General features: G+C 47.3%; 1 protein-coding gene across 1 annotated transcript in view; it reads right to left on the bottom strand.

Annotated features, from left to right (window-relative positions):
• Nucleotides 1–8,906: 8,906 nt before the first annotated feature.
• The window catches only part of LOC121551452 (WD repeat domain phosphoinositide-interacting protein 1), a 21,014-nt gene continuing 12,325 nt past the window's right edge, over nt 8,907–17,595 (bottom strand). Inside the window, exons 8-14 of the mRNA XM_041864120.2 lie at nt 17,284–17,391; nt 15,233–15,311; nt 14,955–15,040; nt 14,279–14,386; nt 12,913–13,052; nt 12,677–12,777; nt 8,907–10,106 (exon numbers count right to left, since the gene is read on the bottom strand). Of these exons, the coding sequence (XP_041720054.1) occupies nt 10,056–10,106; nt 12,677–12,777; nt 12,913–13,052; nt 14,279–14,386; nt 14,955–15,040; nt 15,233–15,311; nt 17,284–17,391 (673 nt within the window). The 3' untranslated portion in view covers nt 8,907–10,055. The remainder of the gene's footprint in view (nt 10,107–12,676; nt 12,778–12,912; nt 13,053–14,278; nt 14,387–14,954; nt 15,041–15,232; nt 15,312–17,283; nt 17,392–17,595) is intronic.

The raw sequence follows: 17,595 nt of genomic DNA, 5'->3' as shown, positions 1-17,595 counted from the left end.
GTGGCATAATCCAGGGTCAAGTCTCTGTGGTACATACACCTGCATCACGTTCTTTACAGTTTGGGGCTGTTTCCTCTCTTACCTTTAATCCAGTCCCGAAGAAACGAAGCAGATATTTAACGGTACTGTTTCCTCTCTTACCTCAAGGAGGTAAATAGATTTAATCCAGTCCCGAAGAAACGAAGCAGATATTTAACGGTACTGTTTCCTCTCTTACCTCAAGGAGGTAAATAGATTTAATCCAGTCCCGAAGAAACGAAGCAGATATTTAACGGTACTGTTTCCTCTCTTACCTCAAGGAGGTAAATAGATGTAATCCAGTCCCGAAGAAACTAAGCAGTTATTTAATGGTTTTTGTTTCCTCTTCAGGTATTACAGGACGTTATGTGGTAACAACGCTTTATTACGTCAAATAATAACTTCAAAGACATGAATCCCAAAGAAACTAACCAGTCACACTGTACTGTATCAAATCATCCCTAGTGATGCTTGTTTTAATGAATCCCAAAGAAACTAACCAGTCACTCTTTGACCCACTGTCTAGACCTGTAACGATCCCGGCTGTCTGAGTCGGGTCCTGTCTGGTGACTAGTTTTTCCTGTTCGTAATCTCCAGTTTCCCGAGGGTTCGGGAACGCTCCGGGGAGCGCTCTGGTTTTCCGCACCTGCATCCCATCAGCAATCTGCACACCTGGTCCTGATCATCACCCTTCTTAGGCTCTGGCCGAACATCCAGTTCCTGCCGGATCGTTAGCTATGAACAGTATGTTTGTCAGCGTGTCAGCCTCTGAGCCCTTAGTTAGTTTTGTTGTTTTGCACCTTGTTACTTGCTGTGTACTGACCTCCGTTTTGTTCTGTCTGCAGTCTCTCACCCGGAACCTTCACCCAACCTCTGCCTGATGGTCGGCGGCTGCCGAGCCAGTACCGGACCAACCACTGCACCCTCAACAACCCATCCACGCCACCCGCTCTGTTCCCTGGATTATTCAGCCTCACTCGGAATCTACTAAATAAACACTCACCTTCTCTCAACGTACCTTGTCCTTGTCTGCTTCTGGGTTCTGGCATAGTAAACCGTGACAGAACGATCCGGCCAGTAATGAACCCAGCGGACCTGGACTCCGTTCGCCATGCTATTACCCAGCAGGAGAAGATGTTGGGCCATCATAGCACGGTACTACAGGAGATCGCGTTGTCAGTTCGGAACCTTTCTACCGGTCTGGCGGAGGTCCAGAACCAACGTAAGTGTCCGGTGGAGGATCCACTACCGGTTTCACCCATCTCGCCTGCCGCTTCTGAAGCTGTGTCCATCCGTGAGCCCAAGGTTCCGACGCCGGATAAATATGAGGGGGAGCTGGGAAGATGCCGTTCCTTCCTTATGCAGTGTGGATTAGTGTTCGATCTACAGCCCTACTCTTATGCCACAGACAAGGCTAGGATAGCCTTTGTGATTGAGTTGCTGCGTGGTCGAGCGCTGGAGTGGGCTTCAGCCGTTTGGGAACGACAGGATCCCTGCATGGCTTCATACCAGGGGTTCACGGCCGAGATGAGGAAGCTCTTCGACCATTCCGTCCGAGGGAGGGACGCAGCTAGGCGCCTGTTTTCGCTTCGCCAAGGAACTCGCAGCGTGGCCGACTTCGTGATCGAGTTCAAGACGTTGGCTGTGGAGAGTGGGTGGAACGAGGAGTCGCTGCAAGCGGCCTTTTACCAGGGTCTGTCGGAGCAGCTCAAGGATGAGTTGATCTCCTATCCGGAGCCTAGTGACCTGGACAGCTTGGTAGCCTTGTCTATTCGGGTGGATAATCGAGTCCGAGAGCGAAGGAGGGAGAAGCAATGGGGTCCGTCCAATCGATCAGCTTCTCAGTTCCCAGTCGGGTCGGGTGGTGGACCAGAACACGTCGATCATTCTCCACCACAATGGATTAGTGGAGAGGTCCTCTCTCCCGATTCTGAACCCATGCAAGTGGGGCGGCACGGGTTAACCAAGGAGGAGCGTCAACATAGACGTAAGACCAACTGCTGCCTCTACTGTGGTAGCTCGGGACATTACATCTCCACTTGTTCCCGGCGGTCGTCAAACTGCCCGGCTCGCTAAAGTTGGGAGGACTTTTAGCGAGCCAGTTTCAACCTCTCAGTACCTCTGTCAGACCCCGTTTCCGGCTACCCTTGTGAACAGGAATCAGAGCTTAGCGCTTAACGCTTTTATCGATTCAGGTGCCGATGGAAGCTTTCTTGATGCCGAGTTGGTGGAACAGCTGGGGCTTTCCAAGGAGCAATTGCCGGAAGCCATTGAAGCGACCACTCTGAACGGCAGTAGTCTGGCACGTATCACGATGAGGACTGAACCGGTTAAGATGCGGTTGTCGGGGAATCATTCTGAGATGATTTCATTCTTCATTCTGCCGTCTTCCCATGTTCCTCTGGTCCTTGGATACCCCTGGCTGAAGGAACACAATCCCACGTTCGATTGGGTGACGGGCAAGGTAACGAGTTGGAGCCTTGATTGTCATGCTAACTGTCTCAAGACTGCCTGCCCCCATTCGGTTCCCAGTCAGGTGATTGAGGCTAAACCCCCAGATTTGTCCCTGGTTCCCGAGACATATCACGATTTGGGGGAAGTTTTCAGTAAGCAGAAGGCTCTGTCACTCCCTCCCCACCGACCATATGATTGTGCCATCAACCTGGTCCCTGGAGCTGTCTACCCCAAGGGAAGGTTATACAGTATCTCCCGACCTGAACGTGAGGCGTTGGAGACCTACATCAAGGAGTCCCTAGCTGCTGGTCTCGTTCGTCCCTCGTCATCACCCCTGGGGGCAGGATTCTTCTTTGTGGGTAAGAAGGATGGCTCTCTTCGACCGTGTATTGATTATCGGGGGTTGAATGACATCACGGTCAAGAACAAGTATCCCCTGCCCTTGATGAGTTCTGCCTTCGACTCCTTACAGGGTGCTACGGTGTTCACCAAGCTAGACCTACGCAATGCGTATCACCTGGTCCGGATCAGAGAGGGGGACGAGTGGTTGACGGGTTTCAATACACCGATGGGTCACTTCGAGTATCAGGTGATGCCGTTTGGACTGACCAATGCTCCAGCGGTATTCCAGAGTATGGTGAACGACGTCCTGAGAGATATGATCGGTCTCTTTGTGTTTGTTTACCTGGATGACATTCTGATCTTCTCGAAGGAACCTTCCGACCACGTCCAGCATGTCCGGCAGGTTCTGCAGCGATTGTTGGAGAATCGCCTGTTCGTGAAGGCCGAGAAGTGCGAGTTTCACGCCCACACGACATCCTTTCTCGGGTACATCATCTCCAGGGGAGAGATTAGGATGGACCAGGAGAAGGTTAGAGCGGTTCTGGAATGGGCCCAGCCCGGTACGAGATTGCAGCTCCAGAGATTTTTGGGGTTTGCGAATTTCTACCGCAGATTCATCCGGGATTACAGCCGTGTGGCCGCTCCGTTAACTGCCTTGACTTCCAGTATCAGGACCTTCAAGTGGAATCCGGAGGCGGATCGAGCGTTTCTGGATTTGAAGAGGCGATTCACCAACGCACCGATTCTCTCTCAACCGGACACGGCCCGTCAGTTCGTCGTTGAAGTGGACGCGTCTGATGTGGGAGTTGGCGCCATCCTGTCGCAGCGATGCTCCACGGACAGTAAACTCCATCCCTGCGCCTACTACTCTCGTCGCCTTTCGCCTGCGGAGAGGAATTACGATGTGGGTAACCGGGAGCTTCTCGCGGTGAAACTTGCCTTGGAGGAGTGGCGCCACTGGTTGGAGGGGCGGAGCAACCGTTTATTGTCTGGACTGACCACAAGAATCTTGCTTACGTGCAATCGGCTAAACGTCTCAACTCCCCGTCAGGCCAGGTGGGCGTTGTTTTTCGGACGATTCAAGTTTGCCCTGACGTTCCGACCTGGATCTAAGAACGGCAAGGCGGACGCCTTGTCCCGGATGTTCTCCAAGACGGAGGAGAGTGGGTCCAAGACCGAGACAATTCTCCCCCGGAACTGCGTCGTGGGAGCAGTTATGTGGAAGATTGAGGAGGAGGTGCTGGCGGCCCTTCGGACTCAGCCCGGTCCCGGTAACGGTCCACCCGGTCGGTTGTTTGTGCCTGAGTCGGTTCGTCCGGCTGTCCTCAAATGGTCCCACGCCAGCAAGATGGCTTGTCACCCTGGCGTGGCTCGGACAATGGCGTTTCTTCGCAGACGTTTTTGGTGGCCTGCCATGGCCGAGGATACTCGGGGGTTTGTTGCTGCCTGTCCAGTGTGTGCGCAGAATAAGAGTACCAATCGGCCCAGCTCTGGACTACTTCACCCCCTTCCTATTCCCCGGCGACCATGGTCGCATCTGGCCCTGGACTTCGTCACTGGGTTGCCCGCTTCTGAGGGGAACACGGTCGTTCTGACTATCGTGGACAGATTCAGCAAGTTCGCCCACTTTGTGCCAATTGCCAAGCTTCCCTCTGCCTCGGAGACGTCCGAGATCCTGGTTAGGGAGGTTTTCAGGGTCCACGGTTTGCCCAGTGATATCGTTTCCGACCGTGGCCCTCAGTTTACCTCTGCTGTCTGGAAGTCCTTCTGTTTGGCCATTGGAGCTACAGTCAGTCTCACATCTGGTTTTCACCCCCAATCCAATGGTCAGGCGGAGAGAGCCAACCAGAAGATGGAATCCACGCTACGCTGTCTGGTCTCCTCCAACCCCACCTCCTGGGTCTCTCAGTTGCCTTGGGTTGAGTATGCCCACAATACTCTTCCTACATCTGCCACTGGGATGTCTCCCTTCCAGTGCCTGTATGGCTACCAACCTCCCCTGTTTCCTTCTCAGGAGAAGGAGCTCTCAGTGCCTTCTGTTCAGGCCCATATTCGTTGTTGCCACCGGACCTGGCATCGGGCCAGAAAGGCACTCCTTAGAGTTTCGGACCGGTATCAGCTCCAGGCGAATCGTCGCCGGATCCCCGCTCCCACCTATACCATCGGAGATAGGGTTTGGTTGGCCACACGGGATCTTCCGTTACGGACTGAGTCTAGGAAGTTGTTACCAAGTTCATTGGTCCGTTTGTGGTGGAGAAGGTGATCAATCCAGTGGCAGTTCGACTCAAACTACCGAGGACGCTCAGAGTCCATCCCACCTTTCATGTCTCCTGCCTCAAGCCTGTCTTCCTCAGTCCTCTGTTGCCTCCTCCGCCTCCTCCTCCTCCTCCTCGGATGATCGGAGGTGGTCCTGCCTACACGGTGCGTCGCATCATGGATTCCAGACGGCGGGGCCGGGGTTTCCCAGTATCTCGTGGACTGGGAGGGGTATGGCCCTGAGGAGAGGAGTTGGATTCCGCGGCGACAGGTCCTTGATGCGGACCTCATCAGTGACTTCTACCGCCTCCATCCTGGCGCTCCGGGAGTCCGCCCGGTGGCGTTCGTCGGAGGGGGTACTGTAACGATCCCGGCTGTCTGAGTCGGGTCCTGTCTGGTGACTAGTTTTTCCTGTTCGTAATCTCCAGTTTCCCGAGGGTTCGGGAACGCTCCGGGGAGCGCTCTGGTTTTCCGCACCTGCATCCCATCAGCAATCTGCACACCTGGTCCTGATCATCACCCTTCTTAGGCTCTGGCCGAACATCCAGTTCCTGCCGGATCGTTAGCTATGAACAGTATGTTTGTCAGCGTGTCAGCCTCTGAGCCCTTAGTTAGTTTTGTTGTTTTGCACCTTGTTACTTGCTGTGTACTGACCTCCGTTTTTGTTCTGTCTGCAGTCTCTCACCCGGAACCTTCACCCAACCTCTGCCTGATGGTCGGCGGCTGCCGAGCCAGTACCGGACCAACCACTGCACCCTCAACAACCCATCCACGCCACCCGCTCTGTTCCCTGGATTATTCAGCCTCACTCGGAATCTACTAAATAAACACTCACCTTCTCTCAACGTACCTTGTCCTTGTCTGCTTCTGGGTTCTGGCATAGTAAACCGTGACAAGACCAGGACAAGCCTGTGCTGGTATTATTGTTGAGACACAATGTACAGGTCTGACTGATAAGATAAGTTACACAGGACTGACAGATAAGGTATCTATGAGCGTGTCTCTCTCTCAGTTCAATTTCAATTTAAGGGGCTTTATTGGCATGGGAAACGTGTGTTAACATTGCCAAAGCAAGTGAAGTAGATAGTAAACAAAAGTGAAATAAACAATAAATATTAACAGTAAACATTACACTCAGAAGTTTCAAAAGAATAAAGACATTTCAAATGTAATATTATGTATATATACAGTGTTGTAACAAATGTGCAAATAGTTAAAGTACAAAAGGGAAAATAAACAAACATAAATATGGGTTGTATTTACAATGGTGTTTGTTCTTCACTGGTTGCCTTTTTCTTGTGGCAACAGGTCGCAAATCTTGCTGTTGTGATGGCACACTGTGGTATTTCACCCAATAGATATGGGAGTTTATCAAGATTGGATTTGTTTCCAAATTCATTGTGTAATGTGAGGGAAATATGTGTCTCTAATATGGTCATACATTTGGCAGGAGGTTAGGAAGTGCAGCTCAGTTTCCACCTCATTTTGTGGGCAGTGTGCACATAGCCTGTCTTCTCTTGAGAGCCAGGCCTGCCTACGGCGGCCTCTCTCAATATAATATAATATGCCGTTTAGCAGACGCTTTTATCCAAAGCGACTTACAGTCATGTGTGCATACATTTTTACGTATCAATAGCAAGGCTATGCTCACTGAGTCTGTACATAGTCAAAGCTTTCCTTAATTGTGGGTCAGTCACAGTGGTCAGGTATTCTGCCACTGTGTACTCTCTGTTTAGGGCCAAATAGCATTCTAGTTTGCTCTGTTTTTTTGTTAAATTCTTTCCAATGTGTCAAGTAATTCTCTTTTTGTTTTCTCATGATTTGGTTGGGTCTAATTGTGTTGCTGTCCTGGGGCTCTGTGGGGTCTGTTTGTGTTTGTGAACAGAGCCCCAGGACCAGCTTGCTTAGGGGACTCTTCTCCAAGTTCATCTCTCTGTAGGTGATGGCTTTGTTATTGAAGGTTGGGGAATCGCTTCCTTTTAGGTGGTTATAGAATTTAACGGCTCTTTTCTGGATTTTGATAATTAGCGGGTATCGGCCTAATTCTGCTCTGCATGCATTATTTGGTGTTTTTCATTGTACACTGAGATATTTTTGCAGATTTCTGCACGCATTCTCAATTTGGTGTTTGTCCCATTTTGTGAATTATTGGTTGGTGAGCGAACCCCAGACCTCACAACCATAAAGGGCAATGGGTTCTATAACTGATTCCAGTATTTTTAGCCAGATCCTAATTGGTATGTCAAATCAAACAGTAGACATTTGACTTCAGATTCTAGTAGGGTGAGGCCGGGTGCTGCAGACTGTTCTAGTGCCCTCGCCAATTCGTTTATATATAATGTTGAAGAGGGTGGGGCTTAAGCTGCATCCCTGTCTCACTCCACGGCACTGTGGAAGGAAATGTGTGAATTTTTTTGCCAATTTTAACCGCACACTTGTTGTTTGTGTACATGGATTTTATAATGTCGTATGTTTTCCCCCCAACACCACTTTCCATCAATTTGTATAGCAGACCCTCATGCCAAATTGAGTCTAAAGCTTTTTTGAAATCAACAAAGCATGAGAAGACTTTGCCTTTGTTTTGTTTTGTTTGTTTGTCAATTAGGGTGTGCAGGGTGAATACGTGGTCTGTCGTACGGTAATTTGACATTTGCTCACTACATTGTTTTCACTGAGGAATTGAACTAGTCAGCTGTTAATGATAATACAGAGGATTTTCCCAAGGTTGCTGTTGACGCATATCCCACGGTAGTTATTGGGGTCAAATTTGTCTCCACTTTTGTGGATTGGGGTGATCAGTCCTTGGTTCCAAATATTGGGGAATATACCAGAGCTGAGGATGATGTTAAATAGTTTAAGTATAGCCAATTGGAATTTGTGGTCTGTATATTTTATCATTTCATTTAGGATACCCTCAACCCCACAGGCCTTCTTGGTTTGGAGGGTTTGTATTTTGTCCTGTAGTTCATTCAATATAATTGGAGAATCCAGTGGGTTCTGGTAGTCTTTAATAGTTGATTCTAAGATTTGTATTTGATCATGTATATGTTTTTGCTGTTTGTTATAGGGCCAAAAAGATCGGAGAATTGGTTTATCCATACATCTCCGTTTTGGATAGATAACTCTTTGTGTTGTTGTTTGTTTAGTGTTTTCCAATTTTCCCAGAAGTGGTTAGAGTCTATGGATTCTTCAATTACATTGAGCTGATTTCTGACATGCTGTTCCTTCTTTTTCCAGTGTATTTCTGTATTGTTTTAGTGATTCACCATAGTGAAGGCGTAGGCTCAGGTTTTCTGGGTCTCTATGTTTTTGGTTGAATAGGTTCCTCAATTTCTTTCTTAGGTTTATGCATTCTTCATCAAACCATTTTTAATTGTTGTTAATTTTCTTAGGTTGTCTGCTTGACATTTTCAGATTTGATATGGAAACTGAGATGTCAAATATACTGTTTAGGTTTTCTACTGCCAAGTTTACACCTTCACTAGGATCGTCACAGCATGCTGAAAAACCTCTCTCTCTCTCTCTCTCTCTCTCTCTCTCTCTCTCTCTCTCTCTCTCTCTCTCTCTCTCTCTCTCTCTCTCTCTCTCTCTCTCTCTCTCTCTCTCTCTCTTCTCTCTCTCTCTCTCTCTCTCTCTCTCTCTCTCTCTCTCTCTCTCCTCTCTCTCTCTCTCTCTCTCTCTCTCTCTCTCTCTCTCTCTCTCTCTCTCTCTCTCTCTCTCTCTCTCTCTCTCTCTCTCTCTCTCTCTCTCTCTCTCTCTCTCTCTCTCTTCTCTCTCTCTCTCTCTCTCTCTCTCTCTCTCTCTCTCTCTCTCTAATAACCACTCAACAAGTCAGGTGATTTGCATAATTCCTACTGAAGTCTACTTCTTTATTTATTGGTTTCTGTGTAGTTTCTTTTTTGGTCTTGTGCAATCCGCAAACTTCGCACTTTTACAAATGATATCATCGGCACGTACATACAAAACGACCTGCTGGATCGTGTCCAAGAGGCGTACATGTAAACACTTAATAAGTATCAAAACATCCAAATACACAGAATTAAAACAAAATCAACATTATAATAAAAACTGTTAAACTCCTCCTCTCTATGTTAATCATGTTAATAATAATAATAACAAACATAATACAAAGTTGTGATGATGCTAAAAATTTAACAATTTAATTATTCTATTATAAAATATTTTTGTCAAGTAATGTATGTAGCAATGAAAAAACGTGGTTATATTTCCGACATGTCAGTCGTGCACTTCGTACAGTAAAGTCTTAACACACCAGAGACGGATCACTTCCATGGTCTCTAATACTTCCACTGCTCTTCCAAGGTGCCATTTGGGACATAACCTTTGTGACCTTGATTTAGCTTGGAGTTTGCCCTTTTGGGAATATTCCATTGGTTACATTATACAGGGTAAACTAAACCAGTGGTTCCCAACCTTTTTCGGTTACTTTACCACCAACTGAATCTTGCTCTGCCCGGAGTACACCTGATTTAACCCCTCATTTTACCAGTAGGCCTATGGTCTCATGAGTCTTCTCAAGTCGGTCCTAGTACCCATGGTTGGGAACCACTGAACTAAACTAAGCACAGCCCTGGACTGTGTACCAAAAGGCACACTATTCCCTACATAGTGCACTACTTTTGAGCAGAGCCCTATAGGCCCCAGTCAAAAGTAGTGCACTAAATAGGAAACAGGGGTGCTTTTTAGGACATAGTGGTATTTGAAAGTGTTTGACATTATATATTTGACCCAGGACTGTAACACACCGGCTCCCCGATTAGAAATCATCAATATTATTTTATTTTTTAATCACTTAATAAAAAAATAACTTAGCACCCTAAAACAAGAGTATTACTTTGTCCTGGCTCATGCAACGGCCCTCCTGTAAGTGGTTCCAGACCAGGTGTTAGTGTGTTCTAACACCTGTCTGTCTGTCTGTCCGTCCGCCCGCCTGTCCTCCTGTCCTTCCTTCCTTCGTTCTACCCTCACAGACGGCGCCCCTGGCCACCTCGAGTTCCGTCGCGGCACCAATTTATCTACCAAAACACCAAAACAGACCGGGGTCAAGGGTCAGGTTGAATGGTTTTGGTCATAGTTGTGTTATAATAGAGACAACATGGTTGAGGTTCCTTCCATGTCAATTCAGGCTGCGTCCCAAATGGCACCCTATTCCTTGTATAGTGCACTACTTTACACCAGGTGCACTACCAGGATCAAAAGCAGTGCAGTCAATTCCAGTGTACTTCCTGAATTGACTGAATTGAAATGGAATTGACCCCAACCCTGAGAGACAGACTAAAGATAACATGTCCACCTTTACCAATATCAAGGAAAACATTTTTTAAAAACCCTCCACTAACTAACACTCCACTAACTAAGATAAATCCTGCAATTAATGCTCTCAGACAAGGTTTTCTAGGACCAGGCATGGGACAGACTAGACAGAGTTGTACAAACAGATTTCGTTATACGTTATAAACACAGTCATGCCAAGAACTTTAAAAAAACGACATCATTATTATAGTGTAGTCACATGGATATGTATTACCTCTTACACTCCCTTCTCAGAGAATGAGAAAGAACTACAGGTAGACATTCATTCCAATAGGACATATACACTAGGAGGGCATTACATAGGTAGCCTCTTCCCAACCTCTTCTCGGCAACCCCCAGCCTGTCCATGTTCTTGAACTGTTCCAGAACTAGCACACCTGATGCCTTGATCGGTCAACAAGCACTTGACTGCTAATAATCAGGCGCTAGTTCAGGGTTACAACAACACTGTGAAACGTCTGGGTGTCCCCGAGGAGAGGTTTGAAAAAGGCTGACATTGAGAATCATGGGCTCTCTCTATACCCCAATAGTCGCCAATAGATCAACGTAGAATCTTCTCCTTGTGCACTGATCTAGGACCAGTATTGCACTTAACCTTCATATAGTAAAGGTCAGGACTGGCCAGGTGTATGCTGATCCTAGATAAGTACTTAGGAGCAACTTCTACTTTCTTACAGATTTCACTGAGCAATAGGGTCTCACACAGAGGGACAACAGCACCCCCTTGTGGATTAATATAACAATTACACCAACAGAACTGTCCACATGCAACTAGGATTCCATCCGATCGCGGGTTATCGGCATTGCGACTTTTAAAGACAATATCCGATTGAGTCGACATATGCAGCGTTTACCGCAAATGTAATATCTGCGAAGACGTGAACATTTCCTTTAAAAGCCCCAATGCTTTTCACCCACGATCGAATTTAATCCCGGCCTATACATCTGAACGGTTCTTTCAAACTCCGGAATGGTAAAACCCCACTTGATTCATTAAACACGTAATATTAAGAAGGTAACATTTATAAAATCGCATACAAGCTAAAATAGCTATTCCAGAGGAATTATATATTAAAGTAATACCGGTATTCACAGAGTGAAACACATTGCAACCGTCAGCATAAAAAAAAAACTTATTATAAAACATACTGTATATATACTGAGTGCACAAAACATTAGGAACACCTGCTCTTTCCACGACATAGACTGACCAGGTGAATCGTGGTGAAAACTATGATCCCTTATTGATGTCACTTGTTAAATCCACTTCAATCAGTGTAGATGAAGGGGTGGAGACAGGTTAAAAATATATATTTTTAAGCCTTGAGACAATTGAGACATGGAATGTGCATGTGTGCCATTCAGAGAGTGAATGGGCAAGACAAAATATTTAAGTGCCTTTGAATGGGGTATGGTAAGCAGGTGCCAGGCGCACCAGTTTGTGTCAAGAACTGTAAAGCTCCTGGGTTTTTCACGCTCAAGAGTTTCCCGTGTGTATCCAGCCGACAACTGTGGGAAACATTGGAGTCAACATGGGCCAGCATCCCTATGGAACGCTTTCGACACCTTGAAGAGTCCAAGCCCCAACAAATGGAGGTGTTCCTAATGTTTTGTTCACTCAGTTTCTACTGTAGGAGTTAAGCCCATTGTTTTGTAGGAGTTAGTGTGGAGGCCTTGCTAAATGGGCCACTGTTATAAGGGGTAGTAGGGGGTAGGGAAGGGGACTAGGCTAGTATTATAGTTACTATGTTTCTAAATGGACCCTAGCTAGCACCAGAGTGGAATATAAAGAGAGTTAGCAGGATTACTGTTTCTGTATAGGACCAGGCTAGGAGAGTTAGCAGGACTACTGTTTCTCTATAGGACCAGGCTAGGAGAGTTAGCAGGACTACTGTTTCTCTATAGGACCAGGCTAGGAGAGTTAGCAGGACTACTGTTTCTGTATAGGACCAGGCTAGGAGAGTTAGCAGGACTACTGTTTCTCTATAGGACCAGGCTAGGAGAGTTAGCAGGACTACTGTTTCTGTATAGGACCAGGCTAAGAGAGTTAGCAGGACTACTGTTTCTCTATAGGACCAGGCTAGGAGAGTTAGCAGGACTACTGTTTCTCTATAGGACCAGGCTAGGAGAGTAGGCAGGACTACTGTTTCTGTATAGGACCAGGCTAGGAGAGTTAGCAGGACTACTGTTTCTCTATAGGACCAGGCTAGGAGAGTTAGCAGGACTACTGTTTCTGTTTAGGACCAGGCTAGGAGAGTTGCTGGTTGCTCACTGGAGGAAACTCATTCTCATCATCTAGACAGACGGGACCCGCGGCAAACTCATGTTCTGGGATCACCTCGCCTTTCTTAGCCCCACCGTCCTCAGAGTAACCTGGGGAGAAGAGGAGAGAGGTTACAGGTAAAGTTATATACACACACCCTTACAGATACAACACAAATCTCTCTTTCCGTCCATCTCTCTCTCTCTATCTCGCTGATGTCTTTTCTCTCACACACACACACACACCTGTGAGCGTGGTAGTGACTGGGCCGGTGGTTGGTATGGCAACAGTGGCAGCGTATGATGGACATGCCTGGACGGGCACCGTGACCTCTGACCCTTCTGACTCCACCCCCTCCTCCTTGTCCTCATCTTCACCAAACAACCTGAGAGAGAGAGAGAGAGAGAGAGAGAGAGGGTAGAGAGAGAGGGTAGAGATAGAGGGTAGAGAGAGAGAGGGTAGAGAGAGAGGGGTTAGAAAGAGAGAGGGTAGAGAGAGAGAGGGTAGAGAGAGAGCGGGTAGAAAGAGAGAGGGTAGCGAGAGAGAGGGTAGAGAGAGAGAGGGTAGAGAGAGAGCGGGTAGAGAGAGAGAGGGTAGCGAGAGAGAGCGGGTAGAGAGAGAGAGGGTAGCGAGAGAGAGGGTAGAGAGAGAGAGGGTAGAGAGAGAGCGGGTAGAAAGAGAGAGGGTAGAGAGAGGGGTTAGAAAGAGAGAGGGTAGAGAGAGGGGTTAGAAAGAGAGAGGGTAGAGAGAGAGGGTAGAGAGAGAGATTGTAGAGAGAGAGAGGGTAGAGAGAGAGATTGTAGAGAGAGAGGGTAGAGAGAGAGGGTAGAGAGAGAGGGTAGAGAGAGATGGTAGAGAGAGATTGTAGAGAGAGAGAGGGTAGAGAGAGAGATTGTAGAGAGAGAGAGGGTAGAGAGAGAGGGTAGAGAGAGAGGGTAGAGAGAGAGAGTAGAGAGGGGGGTAGAGAGAGGGGTTAGAAAGAGAGAGGGTAGAGAGAGGGGTTAGAAAGAGAGATGGTAGAGAGAGAGGGTAGAGAGAGATGGTAGAGAGAGAGATGGTAGAGAGAGAGGGGTTAGAAAGAGAGAGGGTAGAGAGAGAGAGTGAGGATATAGAGAGAGAGGGGTTAGAAAGAGAGAGAGGGAGAGAGAGAGACAGCAAGAGACAGCAGCCAGATTTGTGACCTGTTGCCACAAGAAAAGGGCAACCAGTGAATAACAAGACAGACAGACAGAGAGAACAGACAGACAGACAGACAGAGAAAAGGAACAAACACAGAGAGAGTGACGAGATTGATTTTGAGAACAACATGAATGCTAGGTCTGGTATTGAATACGTTGCAGATGACAACATGAATACTAGGTCTGGTATTGAATACGTTGCAGATGACAACATGAATACTAGGTCTGGTATTGAATACGTTGCAGATGACAACATGAATACTATGTCTGGTATTGAATACGTTGCAGATGACAACATGAATACTAGGTCTGATATTGAATAAGTTTCAGATTATGGTTTTCCATATATCACTTTCAGAAGTTTGTTTGATTAGCAAAGCAGCTGTAAGGGCTACTGACCTCGATTGACCTCTGACCTGAGTTGACCTCTCACCTGTGTTTCTGAGCCAGGACACACTCTCCTCCGTCCTGAGGGTCTACGTTATAGATGAACAGCTGTCCGTCGGAGGAGGCCACCAGCAGACGAGGAAGCTTCTGGATCCTGACAGACAGTCACAGGGACACAGCCAGCCATGACACCCTCACACCCAGTGAAACAGGACATACAGCACTCTACCAATTATGGCCATTACTCTCGGATCAGGTCAGGATGATCTACTATATAGTATTTTAAACTGTCTACTACTGTCCATTACTGTGTAATACTGTATATTACTGTCTACTACTGTGTAATACTGTATACTACTGTCTATTACTGTGTAATACTGTCTAATACTGTCTACTACTGTCTACTACTGTGTAATACTGTCTACTACTATCTATTACTGTGTAATACTGTCTACTACTGTGTAATACTGTCTATTACTGTGTAATACTGTATATTATTGTGTAATACTGTATATTCTTAGGTAATACTGTCTATAACTGTGTATAACAAATAGAAGACCAAAACCTAATGAGACCAAAAACACACACCAACACCCTCTACAGTACACACACACTCACACACCCTACACACACACACAAACTCACACACCCTACACAGCAACTCACACACCCTACACACACAAACACACACACCCTACACACACACACACAGGGAGACTCACGTGGCGAGGGTACAGACGTTCCTCTGCCCGGCCACTAGGAGGCGTACAGTGGCGAAGGCTCTTTCCTGACTCATCACTCCAGACACCTCAAATCCAATCAAAGTTTATTGTCGTATGACAGGATACAGCTTGGTGTACACAGTACAATGACATGCTTACTTACAAGATCTCCTCTCAGTATAGCAACTAAAATAGTATTTGAAATATTATTGAATAAGAATAAGCATAATATATAAACATGCAGGGAACAAGAAAGGAAATGCAAATAAGACAGACACCTGGGCTGGGAGGTAGCTGCTGGCTGCAGAGAACATCTTCCCTACGTAGGATCCCCAGGTAGGACACTCCTCCTCTCCACTACATAGAGAGAGACAGGGAGATACAGGGTTAGAGAGACAGGGAGATACACAGAGAGAGACAGGGAGATACAGGGTTAGAGAGACAGGGAGATACACAGAGAGAGACAGGGAGATACAGGGTTAGAGAGACAGGGAGATACACAGAGAGAGACAGGGAGATACAGGGTTAGAGAGACAGGGAGATACACAGAGAGAGACAGGGAGATACAGGGTTAAAGAGACAGGGAGATACAGGGTTAGAGAGACAGGGAGATACAGGGTTAGAGAGACAGGGAGATACACAGAGAGAGACAGGGAGATACACAGAGAGAGACAGGGAGATACAGGGTTAGAGAGACAGGGAGATACACAGAGAGAGACCGGGAGATACAGGGTTAGAGAGACAGGGAGATACACAGAGAGAGACCGGGAGATACAGGGTTAGAGAGACAGGGAGATACACAGAGAGAGTCCGGGAGATACAGGGTTAGAGAGAAGGGGAGATACACAGAGAGAGACCGGGAGATACAGGGTTAAAGAGACAGGGAGATACACAGAGAGAGACAGGGAGATACAGGGTTAGAGAGACAGGGAGATACACAGAGAGAGACAGGGAGATACAGGGTTAGAGAGACAGGGAGATACACAGAGAGAGACAGGGAGATACAGGGTTAGAGAGACAGGGAGATACACAGAGAGAGACAGGGAGATACAGGGTTAGAGAGACAGGGAGATACACAGAGAGAGACAGGGAGATACAGGGTTAGAGAGACAGGGAGATACACAGAGAGAGACCGGGAGATACAGGGTTAGAGAGACAGGGAGATACACAGAGAGAGACAGTGAGATACAGGGTTAGAGAGACAGGGAGATACACAGAGAGAGACAGGGAGATACACAGAGAGAGACAGGGAGATACACAGAGAGAGACAGGGAGATACAGGGTTAGAGAGACAGGGAGATACACAGAGAGAGACAGGGAGATACAGGGTTAGAGAGAAGGGGATAGAGAGAGAGAGACAGGGAGATACAGGGTTAGAGAGACAGGGAGATACACAGAGAGAGACAGGGAGATACAGGGTTAGAGAGACAGGGAGATACACAGAGAGAGACAGGGAGATACAGGGTTAGAGAGACAGGGAGATACACAGAGAGAGACAGGGAGATACAGGGTTAGAGAGACAGGGAGATACACAGAGAGAGACAGGGAGATACAGGGTTAGAGAGACAGGGAGATACACAGAGAGAGACAGGGAGATACAGGGTTAGAGAGACAGGGAGATACACAGAGAGAGACAGGGAGATACAGGGTTAGAGAGAAGGGGATAGAGAGAGAGAGACAGGGAGATACAGGGTTAGAGAGACAGGGAGATACACAGAGAGAGACAGGGAGATACACAGAGAGAGACAGGGAGATACACAGAGAGAGACAGGGAGATACACAGAGAGAGACAGGGAGATACAGGGTTAGAGAGACAGGGAGATACACAGAGAGAGACAGGGAGATACAGGGTTAGAGAGAAGGGGATAGAGAGAGAGAGACAGGGAGATACAGGGTTAGAGAGACAGGGAGATACACAGAGAGAGACAGGGAGATACAGGGTTAGAGAGACAGGGAGATACACAGAGAGAGACAGGGAGATACAGGGTTAGAGAGACAGGGAGATACACAGAGAGAGACAGGGAGATACAGGGTTAGAGAGACAGGGAGATACAGGGAGATACAGGGTTAGAGAGACAGGGAGATACACAGAGAGAGACAGGGAGATACAGGGTTAGAGAGACAGGGAGATACAGGGAGATACAGGGTTAGAGAGAAGGGGATAGAGAGAGAGAGACAGGGAGATACAGGGTTAGAGAGAAGGGGATAGAGAGAGAGAGTGAGAGTGTTTTCCCCATGTAGACTTCCCAGGTTGAGGGTGACTCCTTCTGTGTGTGTGTGTGTGTGTTTGTGTGGTTGTGTGTGTGTTTGTGTGGTTGTGTGTGTGTACCTGGGTCCGTGCTGTTCCAGTTTGAAGATGTGTACGGTCTCAGTGTTGCTGGAGGCACAGAGGAACTGGGCGTCAGGACTGAAGGACAGGGAACTGATGTTGACGTACCTGAAGACACACACAGGAAGTTATTATAAGTCTCTTCTACACTCATACTGTCAGTAAGAACTTAATTACACCAATGACGTCATCTATCTATGAAAGATGCATTTGAAACGCGAAACATTTCAGCTTGATATTCCCTTGTTTTGCCTGTTCTATTCCACATGACTCAACTCCAATACTGAGCCATGTAGTGGAGCTTCTTATAAA

The sequence above is a fragment of the Coregonus clupeaformis genome, chromosome 35 (assembly GCF_020615455.1).
Source record: "Coregonus clupeaformis isolate EN_2021a chromosome 35, ASM2061545v1, whole genome shotgun sequence".
NCBI lineage: Eukaryota > Metazoa > Chordata > Actinopteri > Salmoniformes > Salmonidae > Coregonus > Coregonus clupeaformis.
The sequence above is the reverse complement of the archived record's forward strand: the minus strand, read 5'-3'. Positions and strand labels throughout refer to the sequence as shown.